Source organism: Micromesistius poutassou, assembly GCF_964030765.1.
Source record: "Micromesistius poutassou genome assembly, chromosome: 2".
Taxonomy (NCBI): domain Eukaryota; kingdom Metazoa; phylum Chordata; class Actinopteri; order Gadiformes; family Gadidae; genus Micromesistius; species Micromesistius poutassou.
In genome coordinates, this window is record NC_140272.1 from 23863022 (window position 1) to 23878696 (window position 15675).

At 48.6% G+C, this 15675-nt stretch overlaps 1 protein-coding gene across 1 annotated transcript in view; it reads left to right on the forward strand.

The window, feature by feature from the left end:
* The window catches only part of p3h1 (prolyl 3-hydroxylase 1), a gene marked incomplete at its 3' end in the record, with an annotated part of 32662 nt that extends 17549 nt beyond the window's left edge, over positions 1–15113 (forward strand). The window contains exon 10 of the mRNA XM_084463514.1: positions 14964–15113. Coding sequence (XP_084319640.1) covers positions 14964–15113 — 150 coding nt within the window. The remainder of the gene's footprint in view (positions 1–14963) is intronic.
* Between the last annotated feature and the right edge of the window lie 562 nt (positions 15114–15675).

The window sequence follows — 15675 nt, forward strand, 5'->3', positions numbered from 1 at the left end:
ACTACGCCTATTTGTATACTTGTATTTATTAAAATCTAAGTAAAATATGGCATTTAAGCTATTATAACGCTGCATTTTACGTTGTCGTATTTTATTAGGGTAGGGCTTCACAACTCCCTTATTCGTAAAAGGGCTTAAAAGACAGAGTTCTGCACAGCATTTCAACACACTACTAACGGCCCTCATAGTGTCAACACACTACTAACGGCCCTCATAGTGCCTTCAACACACTACTAACGGCCCTCATAGTGTCAACACACTACTAACGGCCCTCATAGTGTCAACACACTACTAACGGCCCTCATAGTGTCAACACACTACTAACGGCCCTCATAGTGTCAACACACTACTAACGGCCCTCATAGTGCCTTCAACACACTACTAACGGCCCTCATAGTGTCAACACACTACTAACGGCCCTCATAGTGTCAACACACTACTAACGGCCCTCATAGTGTCAACACACTACTAACGGCCCTCATAGTGTCAACACACTACTAACGGCCCTCATAGTGCCTTCAACACACTACTAACGGCCCTCATAGTGTCAACACACTACTAACGGCCCTCATAGTGTCAACACACTACTAACGGCCCTCATAGTGTCAACACACTACTAACGGCCCTCATAGTGTCAACACACTACTAACGGCCCTCATAGTGTCAACACACTACTAACGGCCCTCATAGTGTCAACACACTACTAACGGCCCTCATAGTGTCAACACACTACTAACGGCCCTCATAGTGCCTTCAACACACTACTAACGGCCCTCATAGTGTCAACACACTACTAACGGCCCTCATAGTGTCAACACACTACTAACGGCCCTCATAGTGTCAACACACTACTAACGGCCCTCATAGTGTCAACACACTACTAACGGCCCTCATAGTGTCAACACACTACTAACGGCCCTCATAGTGTCAACACACTACTAACGGCCCTCATAGTGTCAACACACTACTAACGGCCCTCATAGTGTCAACACACTACTAACGGCCCTCATAGTGTCAACACACTACTAACGGCCCTCATAGTGTCAACACACTACTAACGGCCCTCATAGTGCCTTCAACACACTACTAACGGCCCTCATAGTGCCTTCAACACACTACTAACGGCCCTCATAGTGTCAACACACTACTAACGGCCCTCATAGTGCCTTCAACACACTACTAACGGCCCTCATAGTGTCAACACACTACTAACGGCCCTCATAGTGTCAACACACTACTAACGGCCCTCATAGTGTCAACACACTACTAACGGCCCTCATAGTGTCAACACACTACTAACGGCCCTCATAGTGTCAACACACTACTAACGGCCCTCATAGTGTCAACACACTACTAACGGCCCTCATAGTGTCAACACACTACTAACGGCCCTCATAGTGTCAACACACTACTAACGGCCCTCATAGTGTCAACACACTACTAACGGCCCTCATAGTGTCAACACACTACTAACGGCCCTCATAGTGTCAAAACACTACTAACGGCCCTCATAGTGTCAACACACTACTAACGGCCCTCATAGTGTCAACACACTACTAACGGCCCTCATAGTGCCTTCAACACACTACTAACGGCCCTCATAGTGTCAACACACTACTAACGGCCCTCATAGTGTCAACACACTACTAACGGCCCTCATAGTGCCTTCAACACACTACTAACGGCTCTCATAGTGTCAACACACTACTAACGGCCCTCATAGTGCCTTCAACACACTACTAACGGCCCTCATAGTGCCTTCAACACACTACTAACGGCCCTCATAGTGTCAACACACTACTAACGGCCCTCATAGTGTCAACACACTACTAACGGCCCTCATAGTGTCAACACACTACTAACGGCCCTCATAGTGTCAACACACTACTAACGGCCCTCATAGTGTCAACACACTACTAACGGCCCTCATAGTGTCAACACACTACTAACGGCCCTCATAGTGCCTTCAACACACTACTAACGGCCCTCATAGTGTCAACACACTACTAACGGCCCTCATAGTGTCAACACACTACTAACGGCCCTCATAGTGTCAACACACTACTAACGGCCCTCATAGTGTCAACACACTACTAACGGCCCTCATAGTGTCAACACACTACTAACGGCCCTCATAGTGCCAACACACTACTAACGGCCCTCATAGTGTCAACACACTACTAACGGCCCTCATAGTGTCAACACACTACTAACGGCCCTCATAGTGTCAACACACTACTAACGGCCCTCATAGTGTCAACACACTACTAACGGCCCTCATAGTGCCTTCAACACACTACTAACGGCCCTCATAGTGTCAACACACTACTAACGGCCCTCATAGTGTCAACACACTACTAACGGCCCTCATAGTGTCAACACACTACTAACGGCCCTCATAGTGTCAACACACTACTAACGGCCCTCATAGTGCCTTCAACACACTACTAACGGCCCTCATAGTGTCAACACACTACTAACGGCCCTCATAGTGTCAACACACTACTAACGGCCCTCATAGTGCCAACACACTACTAACGGCCCTCATAGTGCCAACACACTACTAACGGACCTCATAGTGTCAACACACTACTAACGGCCCTCATAGTGTCAACACACTACTAACGGCCCTCATAGTGCCTTCAACACACTACTAACGGCCCTCATAGTGTCAACACACTACTAACGGCCCTCATAGTGCCTTCAACACACTACTAACGGCCCTCATAGTGTCAACACACTACTAACGGCCCTCATAGTGTCAACACACTACTAACGGCCCTCATAGTGTCAACACACTACTAACGGCCCTCATAGTGTCAACACACTACTAACGGCCCTCATAGTGCCTTCAACACACTACTAACGGCCCTCATAGTGCCTTCAACACACTACTAACGGCCCTCATAGTGTCAACACACTACTAACGGCCCTCATAGTGCCTTCAACACACTACTAACGGCCCTCATAGTGTCAACACACTACTAACGGCCCTCATAGTGTCAACACACTACTAACTGCCCTCATAGTGTCAACACACTACTAACGGCCCTCATAGTGTCAACACACTACTAACGGCCCTCATAGTGCCTTCAACACACTACTAACGGCCCTCATAGTGTCAACACACTACTAACGGCCCTCATAGTGTCAACACACTACTAACGGCCGTCATAGTGCCTTCAACACACTACTAACGGCCCTCATAGTGTCAACACACTACTAACGGCCCTCATAGTGTCAACACACTACTAACGGCCCTCATAGTGCCGTCATAGTGCCTAACCCTACTTCATACTTAGTGGCTGCGAGAATCAAGAGGAGGAGCTCATTTGACTTTTGTTCTATTGAACGTGATATTTAATCCGTCCAAAATGCCGTCTTTAGCGTAAGAGACATTAGTGTACGTGACAGCGCTTTGAACCACTAAAATGGCGCATTTTCATTGATTTTATTCAGTTCACGTCCAGGCATAGTTTTACCATTTTGGCCTTCATACACACAAACACACACACACACACTAGTATTGTGGGATGAAAATGGTACAATGGTATCAAAGATTTGCATTTACTAAAAGACACATTTCGCAATTGTCTGTTCATGAGTGGGTCTTCAGGGGCGATTCAGCAACACAAAACCAGTTCCTGGGTTAGTCCTTTTAGTGAAGCTAGCATGCAGCGCCCCACAACACCTGTAGGTTACTCTGTGGGGGGTACTACTGGGAGTTAACCAGTCCAAACACCACTGCCTGCTGGGGCAGTATCTTATATCTGTTAGCACGTGACGTCTGTAAAATATGGACGATGGAGACCCACTCTCTCCTCATTCCAGGATGAACCCGTTGGATGCGTGACTTGCTGAGATAGTGAGGGATTATGCACGTTTGTATGACCGCTCAGGCAGGAACCACAAGGACACAGAGACGTAAGACACTCCTGGTGTCATTAAAAGAACAACCCTCACAAGCCGGTGTCTACCATGCCCAAATCGCCGTCCTCAGCAGAAGTTTGACAGCCTTTGCGAACACGCCAATTTAGACTTTGTTAAGTACACCAGGTATATGTACCTGATGATGTTCTTTCACGAAAAACTGAGGCCAGACTGACCCAGAGATTACATTTATTCCTCTTCTTTGGGACGGACTAGGATGGGTTTTTGTGGGGTACAACGGAAGATTATGTCTGCTTTGTTCCACCGAAAAATCCATTCCAACGGTCAATTTGATAAATACATGTTGTTGTACAAGATAAACATGACAAAGTAAGTGTTTATGCATTAATAAACTACAAGGAAGATGAAAAAGATTTTCAGAAGATACTAGAATGATCAACATGGGTCATAGGACATGGGTACAGGAAGTGATTGAGACACAGGGGCATTCACAGGGGCACAGAATGACTCTGGAGTCACCAAGACGTCTGGTCTCTTTACATGAATCAGGTCATCAAGGTTTACTAAGTGATGTCATCAGAAGGTGAGCGAGGGGTCAAGGTCACCTTGGAGGAAGCCCTGTGGTCTCTTGTAGATGAAAAAGGGCCTGAAGGACAGTAAGATTATCATTTGGGGGCTCCAGCTCGAAAGGAAGTAACTAATCTTGTGGCCTACATCTGAGATTTAGAGATACTTCCCAGACACCCGACTGATCCAACACACACATCTGAGAATCAGACCTTTATCTTATAAAATAAATAGTTACGAGGGAAATGAACAGGAACTTTTTATATCTCACGGGGCGTGGCGCAGGCTCCTCTTGACCTTTTGACCCCATATATTACAGACCTCAGGCCGTCTGTCTTCACACGCCTTAAGGCACAAGTTCTCCTGGCAACTTGAAGCCCTATTTACTCCAGCGCTGGAGGTCCTTTCCCTGACGGGTGGAGATGGTCAAATTCATCACACCACAAAAAAAGCTATGCGCTAACTAACATACTAACCATGAATCAGCCACATTCACTGGCTGAAAATGATGACAATAAAAGTCACGTTTAACGCTAGAAATGTAATGAAATCGTTTTTAATGCTGAAACGATCCTAAAAGGTTGCATTTCCCATCGATAGGGGGCGCTGTACCAGCCAACAGTCACACTGTGGCTTTAGACGCTGAGTACTAAGGACTCATTGTGTCCTTTAGGTTGAGTCCTAACCACTCATTGTGTCCTTTAGGTTGAGTCCTAACCACTCATTGTGTCCTTTAGGTTGAGTCCTAACCACTCATTGTGTCCTTTAGGTCGAGTCCTAACCACTCATTGTGTCCTTTAGGTTGAGTCCTAACCACTCATTGTGTCCTTTAGGTTGAGTCCTAACCACTCATTGTGTCCTTTAGGTCGAGTCCTAACCACTCATTGTGTCCTTTAGGTCGAGTCCTAACCACTCATTGTGTCCTTTAGGTCGAGTCCTAACCACTCATTGTGTCCTTTAGGTCGAGTCCTAACCACTCATTGTGTCCTTTAGGTCGAGTCCTAACCACTCATTGTGTCCTTTAGGTCGAGTCCTAACCACTCATTGTGTCCTTTAGGTCGAGTCCTAACCACTCATTGTGTCCTTTAGGTCGAGTCCTAACCACTCATTGTGTCCTTTAGGTTGAGTCCTAACCACTCATTGTGTCCTTTAGGTTGAGTCCTAACCACTCATTGTGTCCTTTAGGTTGAGTCCTAACCACTCATTGTGTCCTTTAGGTTGAGTCCTAACCACTCATTGTGTCCTTTAGGTTGAGTCCTAACCACTCATTGTGTCCTTTAGGTTGAGTCCTAACCACTCATTGTGTCCTTTAGGTTGAGTCCTAACCACTCATTGTGTCCTTTAGGTTGAGTCCTAACCACTCATTGTGTCCTTTAGGTTGAGTCCTAACCACTCATTGTGTCCTTTAGGTTGAGTCCTAACCACTCATTGTGTCCTTTAGGTTGAGTCCTAACCACTCATTGTGTCCTTTAGGTTGAGTCCTAACCACTCATTGTGTCCTTTAGGTTGAGTCCTAACCACTCATTGTGTCCTTTAGGTTGAGTCCTAACCACTCATTGTGTCCTTTAGGTTGAGTCCTAACCACTCATTGTGTCCTTTAGGTTGAGTCCTAACCACTCATTGTGTCCTTTGGGTTGAGTCCTAACCACTCATTGTGTCCTTTGGGTTGAGTCCTAACCACTCATTGTGTCCTTTAGGTTGAGTCCTAACCACTCATTGTGTCCTTTAGGTTGAGTCCTAACCACTCATTGTGTCCTTTAGGTTGAGTCCTAACCACTCATTGTGTCCTTTAGGTTGAGTCCTAACCACTCATTGTGTCCTTTAGGTTGAGTCCTAACCACTCATTGTGTCCTTTAGGTTGAGTCCTAACCACTCATTGTGTCCTTTAGGTTGAGTCCTAACCACTCATTGTGTCCTTTAGGTTGAGTCCTAACCACTCATTGTGTCCTTTAGGTTGAGTCCTAACCACTCATTGTGTCCTTTAGGTTGAGTCCTAACCACTCATTGTGTCCTTTAGGTTGAGTCCTAACCACTCATTGTGTCCTTTAGGTTGAGTCCTAACCACTCATTGTGTCCTTTAGGTTGAGTCCTAACCACTCATTGTGTCCTTTAGGTTGAGTCCTAACCACTCATTGTGTCCTTTAGGTTGAGTCCTAACCACTCATTGTGTCCTTTAGGTTGAGTCCTAACCACTCATTGTGTCCTTTAGGTTGAGTCCTAACCACTCATTGTGTCCTTTAGGTTGAGTCCTAACCACTCATTGTGTCCTTTAGGTTGAGTCCTAACCACTCATTGTGTCCTTTAGGTTGAGTCCTAACCACTCATTGTGTCCTTTAGGTTGAGTCCTAACCACTCATTGTGTCCTTTAGGTTGAGTCCTAACCACTCATTGTGTCCTTTGGGTTGAGTCCTAACCACTCATTGTGTCCTTTAGGTTGAGTCCTAACCACTCATTGTGTCCTTTAGGTTGAGTCCTAACCACTCATTGTGTCCTTTAGGTTGAGTCCTAACCACTCATTGTGTCCTTTAGGTTGAGTCCTAACCACTCATTGTGTCCTTTAGGTTGAGTCCTAACCACTCATTGTGTCCTTTAGGTTGAGTCCTAACCACTCATTGTGTCCTTTAGGTTGAGTCCTAACCACTCATTGTGTCCTTTAGGTTGAGTCCTAACCACTCATTGTGTCCTTTAGGTTGAGTCCTAACCACTCATTGTGTCCTTTAGGTTGAGTCCTAACCACTCATTGTGTCCTTTAGGTTGAGTCCTAACCACTCATTGTGTCCTTTAGGTTGAGTCCTAACCACTCATTGTGTCCTTTAGGTTGAGTCCTAACCACTCATTGTGTCCTTTAGGTTGAGTCCTAACCACTCATTGTGTCCTTTAGGTTGGCCACAGGCTGGCAGGTGTTGGATTTGGACACGTGTATGTATTATTTTAAGTGTGTGTTTGCTTGCATGTTTGCTTTTGTGACTGAGTGTGTGTGTGAGTGAGTGAGTGAGTCTGTGTGTGTGTGTGTGTGTGTGTGTGTGTGTGTGTGTGTGTGTGTGTGTCTGACTGGTTGTTTTCATGTATGAGAGACGGAGACGGAGGAGACCAGTGAGGACGGACGTGTTGTGATGAAGCCTTCACATAAACCCTGCAGGAGACGCTCATAACTGACCACCACCACCGTGAGCACAACTTAATACGCCTCTCTCTCTACCCCCGGCTCTCTCTCTACCCCCGGCTCTCTCTCTACCCCCCTGCTCTCTCTCTACCCCCGGCTCTCTCTCTACCCCCTGCTCTCTCTCTACCCCCTGCTCTCTCTCTCTACCCCCTGCTCTCTCTCTCTCTCTCTCTATACCCCCTGCTCTCTCTCTCTCTCTACCCCCTGCTCTCTCTCTCTCTCTACCCCCTGCTCTCTCTCTACCCCCTGCTCTCTCTCTACCCCCTGCTCTCTCTCTCTCTCTCTCTATACCCCCTGCTCTCTCTCTCTCTCTATACCCCCTGCTCTCTCTCTCTCTCTACCCCCTGCTCTCTCTCTACCCCCTGCTCTCTCTCTACCCCCTGCTCTCTCTCTACCCCCTGCTCTCTCTCTACCCCCTGCTCTCTCTCTACCCCCTGCTCTCTCTCTCTCTCTCTCTCTACCCCCTGCTCTCTCTCTCTCTCTACCCCCTGCTCTCTCTCTACCCCCTGCTCTCTCTCTCTCTCTCTCTATACCCCCTGCTCTCTCTCTCTCTCTACCCCCTGCTCTCTCTCTCTCTCTATACCCCCTGCTCTCTCTCTCTCTCTACCCCCTGCTCTCTCTCTCTCTCTACCCCCTGCTCTCTCTATACCCCCTGCTCTCTCTCTACCCCCTGCTCTCTCTCTACCCCCTGCTCTCTCTCTCTCTCTCTCTCTACCCCCTGCTCTCTCTCTCTACCCCCTGCTCTCTCTCTACCCCCTGCTCTCTCTCTACCCCCTGCTCTCTCTCTCTCTATACCCCCTGCTCTCTCTCTCCCTCTACCCCCTGCTCTCTCTCTCTCTCTACCCCCTGCTCTCTCTCTCTCTCTCTCTCTCTACCGTGCGTGTGCGTGTGTGTGTGTCTATTTTCTTCAAACTTCTTGCATCATTCGGTCCACATATTGGGCCCTCTATCCATCACCCCCCCCCCCCCCCCCCCCCCCCACACACACACACACACACACACACAGCATTACAGCACACCTGCTTCACCTCCACAACCAGCCCTCCCAGCTACATAAAGTCCCAGCTTATCTTTATGCTGACCCGTACACACACACACACACACACACACACACACACACACACACACACACACACACACTTCTCTGCTGGTTCTCCCACCCCCCCACCCCCCAGCCCCTGTCCAGGTGGACCGCCTGAAGACCCCCTCCTCTCCATGGTGGTGGTGGTGGTGGTGGTGCTGGTGGTGCTGCTGCTGCTGGTGGTGGTGGTGGTGTTGGTGATGGTGGTGGGGCTGCTGGTGGTGGTGCTGGTGGGGGTGGGGCTTAACTGAGCAATATCATCCCACTGCAGACACAAAATGGGCGTTCTTGTGTGGTGGGGGTTCTGTTTACGGTGGCTGGAACGCCTCCTCCTCCTCCTCCTCCTCCTCCTCCTCCTCCTCCTCCTCCTCCTCCTCCTCCTCCTCCTCTTCTTCTTCTTCTTCTTCTTCTTCTTCCCTTTCTTACCTTTCTTGCTGAACTGTAACGTCCCCCTTCGCACGGCTGTCAACATCCGGGTTAATATAACATTCCCTAGAATAGTTTGATTTTATTTTAAGGAAGAGAAGAATACCCAGTATGCCTTGCGAAACTCGTGATTGGTCAGTGAAAAGCTACCAGGAACGCCTGATGGGTGATCTTGTGTCATGATGGAAACGCCCAAGCCTGCAGCCGGACCCCTCTCTAACTGAGAGGAGCATCGTGGGTGGTGAAGTGGTTGATGCTCTGCTTTACAGATAAGGGGACTCAATGGTCACCCTTTGGTTCTGTTTAGTTTTCCAGCTAAGTGCTTTAAACTGGGCCCCTCCTTGTTTAGTTTGTTGCTGGTTTGTTGGTCCCCCTCCATCGGCAGATCAGTCAGTCAGCTGCTGAAGCGCTTTATGCCTCCTTAGTGCTTTTGTTAGTTCAGTGCAACTCACTGTTAGAGACGCATATCTTGAAGACTTCCACAGACGGGGATGAAAACGGGTCTTGGCCCCTTCTGGATTTGTACACATAGCTCCAAATATGCTTATGACGCTTAAAATGTATTAGAGTGTATCGCAAGTGTTTAGAAAGGCAGTAAAAAAAACCTTTCATGGGCTATTCACCAGATCTAAAGAGCAGACTGCTCCTTACAGGCCCAGCCTTTGTTTGAATGGGTTTATTTATGTCCTTTACTGGCACATGTTGTCCAGGCTGGCCGTGCTGTCCTATATATCCGCCCAGCTTGGTCTCCGTCCAGGGCCACAGGCAGGGCGGCCTGGTGCCACTGGCTGCCAGACACAGCTGTCCCCATTAATGATCAGTGGAAGGAGGCAGCTCTGCCACGCGGTTTGATTCCCCTACACTGGAGGGACATCTGGGAGGACCACCGCCACCAACTACACTGTGTGTGCAACACAAAGAAAATACACTCACACTTTTATTTTGGAGGAGTCTGTTTGAATGAAATGCGGCTCTTCCTGTTTAATGGAGTACGGTAATAAGTGAGTTTATATTTTATATAGGGCTACCTAATCTATGGATGGAATAGAATAAATGTATATACAGATTGCTGTTGCCAGTAGAATAAACCTGAGGAGTAGTATCCATGGCACTCTAACTAATGACAGAGTAAATGTCACTTAAACAATCCCTGTAAATACTTTATCTACACCTCTTCTTCTTTACCCAATGGCTGGAAAACGTAGGAACCAAATTGCCTATGTGCATTCAAAGAAAGGTATTCTAGTAAATAATTTAGTAAAGGTAATTCTCGCTCTCTCTTTTTCTGTGTGTGCATATGTGTGTGTGTGTGTATGTGTGGTGTTACAATGCCCTTTATGTCTTTAAGTGGCAATTTTACGGTTGTAGTCATTTTGTGGACAGTGGTGGCTCTTTAAGTGGTTTATAAAGTGTTAGTGGGGTTGTTTGTCGAGTCCTTGATGTTCTGTAGCAGCGGACCAGGCGCTGCCGTTCCACACAAGACGCCTGGGTAGCTGGGCAGCGCAGATATAAGGTCTCCTGGGAAGGTCTGACCCCAACAGCCAACCAGGGAGGAGCAATAGAATCACTGACAGAGAGACTTCATCTGTTGGGGAGGGCAGGACGCTCCAAACACCACCTGGATCAACATCCGCTCACTTCAAGAACACCAACCTATTTGTTTTAAAAACCTACCAACTACACTTAAAAATTGCCCTTTTTTAAATGCAAGCAATAGCATCAGACTAAAGATGATGGTACTGACATACAAGGCGGTCGATGGAACTGCCCCTGCCTACCTCCAAGCCGTGGTCAAACCACACACCCCAGCTGGATCCCTCCGCTCAACTACCTCAGCTGGACGTCTGGTACCGCTAAGAGCAAGTGTAGCGCCCCCTAGCTGCCCATAGCTATGATTTTTTTGAGGTGCGCTCCCGATTTCTTTTGTAGGTGAGAGATCTCTCTCTCTAATTTTAATTAATGCTCTAATGTATGCAGCTAAATGCAATACTACTGTCTGTTCCTTGAATGAGTTTTAGCTTTTAGTTAAATTACTATTTTTACCCCCTTTAAATAGCTATCAGTAATACCCATGTAATATGCAACGAATGAAATAACATGTAACCAATAATCAAATACTTTCACTGTAAATTCACTTACCTGTAAACCCTTAAACCCTTAGCTTACTGACTGATAATGTTATCAATACCAAAATACCCAATAACATGCAAATATTCAAGAGCATTCAGTTTAAAATATTTACTGAAAAAATGATATTATACACATTCACATAGAACCATAAAATAATTAGCTTTGGCTTGACAGTTCAAGTGCAAGTGAAATGAACACAGTTCAATACAATATCCCCACCCTTTCAGTTTCCCCTAAACCCTAAACTAAGCCGGCATAAAACTAACTAAATGTTCCATGAAATGGGATGGATACCAACCCCACGTCAGAGTGGAAGGCCACGCTGCAGGCCCGGTGACGCTGAGGCCTTAAACACCATGGCCGCTTCGCGCCAATGTGCAACAAACACTCAGGACTAGTGCTGGTGGAAGTCCTGTCCACGCTGTGGCAGCGCAGGAACCCTGGAGACGCTGGTGAACGACACCGTCATCACAGCTCAGCAGAGAAGTCCGGGAGACGATGAGCTGGTAGAATAATGCACCAGGTAGAATAATGCACCAGGTAGAATAATGCACCAGGTAGAATAATGCACCAGGTAGAGTAATGCACCAGGTAGAATAATGCACCAGGTAGAGTAATGCACCAGGTAGAATAATGCACCAGGTAGAGTAATGCACCAGGTAGAATAATGCACCGGGGGTAAGCCCAGCAGGCTACTCGCTGCACCAGTCCTCGAAGCTCTGGGCTAGCTCGCGCCGATTAGCCGTTCTGTCGTTGGTGAGACTCTAACCGAGTTCTTCACAACCGAAGCACATAAACACTACAACCATCTAATGAATACTGGTCTGAACCGCACTGTCCGTGTGTTCAAAAGCATTCATCAGCAACACGCATTAAAACTTGGCGTTCCACCAAACTTCTAACGTGATAGTCTCCAGCGCTATCCTTCTTTCTCTCGTCTCCTTCCCCGTCTCGTCTCCTTCGCCGTCTCGTCTCCTTCTTTCACGTCCGTCTTCCTCTCACCTCTCGACCTCTCACCCCGACTTCTGATTGGTTCTTACTCCAAGTACATGGATTTTAACTAACACATTTTTACATGCATGTTAACATTATTTAAACATGTTTAGCCTTTAGGCAAACACATATGAAAGTAAAATAAACAAAATAAAATGACAATGTTTTTTAGGAAATACCCAAAATTCCCATAAGGCTACACAAGCAAAGGTCCATCAGCTAAATCACAACTCTTCTCTATCTTGGGACCACAGCGGTGGAACGAGCTCCCTGCTGATGTCAGGACCGCAGAGTCGCTCACCAGCTTCCGCAAACGACTCAAAACCCACCTGTTCAGAGTTCACCTGGACTCTTCATAGCCATTCAGTCCCTTAGACGTCTGTTGCACTATTGTCTGTTGTACGTCCTGGCACTTAATGAATGCACTTAATGCAGGTTGTATTCATTCACTGTACTTAATTGTGTAGCATGTACTTAATTGTGTTGTGTATGCATGTTGTGTAGTATGTACTTAGTTGTGTAGCATCTGCAGTAGCTAGCTATCACTGCTGTATACGGGGAATGTGGTCAGCCTGGCGATTGTTAGCACTTGGTTCTACTAACGTCTTTACTGTACCGACGGCGATATATTGTTTCACTTCTTATGACAAATGTACTTATTGTAAGTCGCTTTGGATAAAAGCGTCTGCTAAATGCCCTAAATGTAAATGCAATAGGGAATGGCTCTTACAATAGATTAAACAATAGATAGAATTTCATGGGGAAATTTGGCCATCTCAAGACAGATTTATGGCCTCTTTCAGGAAATGTATTGTAATAATACATATTAGAATTATGTATTATTAGTGTGTATTATTATTGCTCTCTAAACAGCCTCCTTCATGAGATGCAAAAGAAACATAAATACAGGTAATCAAAAGTCCATGAAACGTGAGCGTTGGAGGGAGAGCAGTGACTGCCACTGACGTGCTGCCGCCCTCATACCGGCTCCTCATACCGGCTCTTTACCGCACATCTGCATGTGGGCTGGCCCTGCACCTCCACTGAGTCACAACACACAGATTAACAGCTCAGCTCACTCAGCTCAACCACAGCCAGCAGGCCTCCTGCTCTCACAGTCCGCCTGCCGGTCCTCACTCAGCAGCCCACAGGGGGGCTCCTCTGGAAGGCTGCACCACAGCGCCCCAAAGCAGAGCTACGTTCAGGCACGCTGACTCACAGCAGAGCTACGTTCAGCCACGCTGACTCACAGCAGAGCTACGTTCAGCCGCGCTGACTCACAGCAGAGCTACGTTCAGCCGCGCTGACTCACAGCAGAGCTACGTTCAGCCGCGCTGACTCACAGCAGAGCTACGTTCAGCCGCGCTGACTCACAGCAGAGCTACGTTCAGCCGCGCTGACTCACAGCAGAGCTACGTTCAGCCGCGTTGACTCACAGCAGAGCTACGTTCAGCCACGCTGACTCACAGCAGAGCTACGTTCAGCCGCGTTGACTCACAGCAGAGCTACGTTCAGCCACGCTGACTCACAGCAGAGCTACGTTCAGGCGCGCTGACTCACAGCAGAGCTACGTTCAGGCGCGTTGACTCACAGCAGAGCTACGTTCAGCCGCGTTGACCCACAGCAGAGCTACGTTCAGCCGCGTTGACTCACAGCAGAGCTACGTTCAGCCACGCTGACTCACAGCAGAGCTACGTTCAGCCACGCTGACTCACAGCAGAGCTACGTTCAGGCACGCTGACTCACAGCAGAGCTACGTTCAGCCACGCTGACTCACAGCAGAGCTACGTTCAGCCACGCTGACTCACAGCAGAGCTACGTTCAGGCACGCTGACTCACAGCAGAGCTACGTTCAGCCGCGCTGACTCACAGCAGAGCTACGTTCAGCCGCGTTGACTCACAGCAGAGCTACGTTCAGCCGCGTTGACTCACAGCAGAGCTACGTTCAGCCACGCTGACTCACAGCAGAGCTACGTTCAGCCGCGTTGACTCACAGCAGAGCTACGTTCAGCCACGCTGACTCACAGCAGAGCTACGTTCAGCCGCGTTGACTCACAGCAGAGCTACGTTCAGGCACGCTGACTCACAGCAGAGCTACGTTCAGCCACGCTGACTCACAGCAGAGCTACGTTCAGCCACGCTGACTCACAGCAGAGCTACGTTCAGCCACGCTGACTCACAGCAGAGCTACGTTCAGCCACGCTGACTCACAGCAGAGCTACGTTCAGCCACGCTGACTCACAGCAGAGCTACGTTCAGCCGCGCTGACTCACAGCAGAGCTACGTTCAGCCGCGCTGACTCACAGCAGAGCTACGTTCAGGCGCGCTGACTCACAGCAGAGCTACGTTCAGCCACGCTGACTCACAGCAGAGCTACGTTCAGCCACTCTGACTCACAGCAGAGCTACGTTCAGGCACGCTGACTCACAGCAGAGCTACGTTCAGCCACGCTGACTCACAGCAGAGCTACGTTCAGCCACGCTGACTCACAGCAGAGCTACGTTCAGCCACGCTGACTCACAGCAGAGCTACGTTCAGCCACGCTGACTCACAGCAGAGCTACGTTCAGCCACGCTGACTCACAGCAGCTCAGTGTCCGGTACACCCGGGGTAGATCAGCACGACGGTCAGGAAGCCCAGGGGAGGGAGACGCAGTGGTTTCCATGTGACCCATGTGGTACCCGGGTCACAGCCCTTTAAATGAATAAGCAGTGTGGACGGGCGTTGGAGTACATCTCTATAAACAGAGAAACCGACAGCGGGGCCACGCCCAACGCCAACGTCAACGCCGTCCATGTGCTGAGACGGAGCACAGGAGGAGGAGACGACAACACCTCTTTGTTTGAGAGACTCACCCCCTGAAAGGTGAGAGAGAAGAACTGAAGAGGGGAGGGTGGGGGTGTGTGTGGGGAGGGGGAGAGGGTTCACATGTGTGTTGTGGTGTCGCAGGCAGAATGATGTGCAGTACAGGAGCAGTGCATGCTGGGTGATACGGCCTCTGGGCCAACAGGCTGGAGATAAACAAGATAAACGCCGCTAACATCAGTGAGATGGACTCGTCTTTTCATTGCGCCGTGCTGAAGCCTTCCTCGACATGCACTCACACACCAACACGCACACACCTTGTTGCACCACAACAACACGCACACACCTGTACACACACTGTGTGTGTGTGTGTGTGTGTGAGGTGTCCTGGTCGCAGGAGGCCCTGGATGGATGGGTTTGCGTGCTCCTTTGACGCGTCCAGCCCTCATTAGGCGTGGAGGTTATTCTCCACTCATTAGTGCAGGGCCAGAGGCCCCCAGCCCACCGCAGCAGGCTGGGGGAACTTCATCAAAATGTAATGCGTCAACATCTTTAAAACTCACCGGTCCCGTCATCACCACTGACCTGTGTGTGTGTGTGTGTGTGTGTGTGTGTGAGG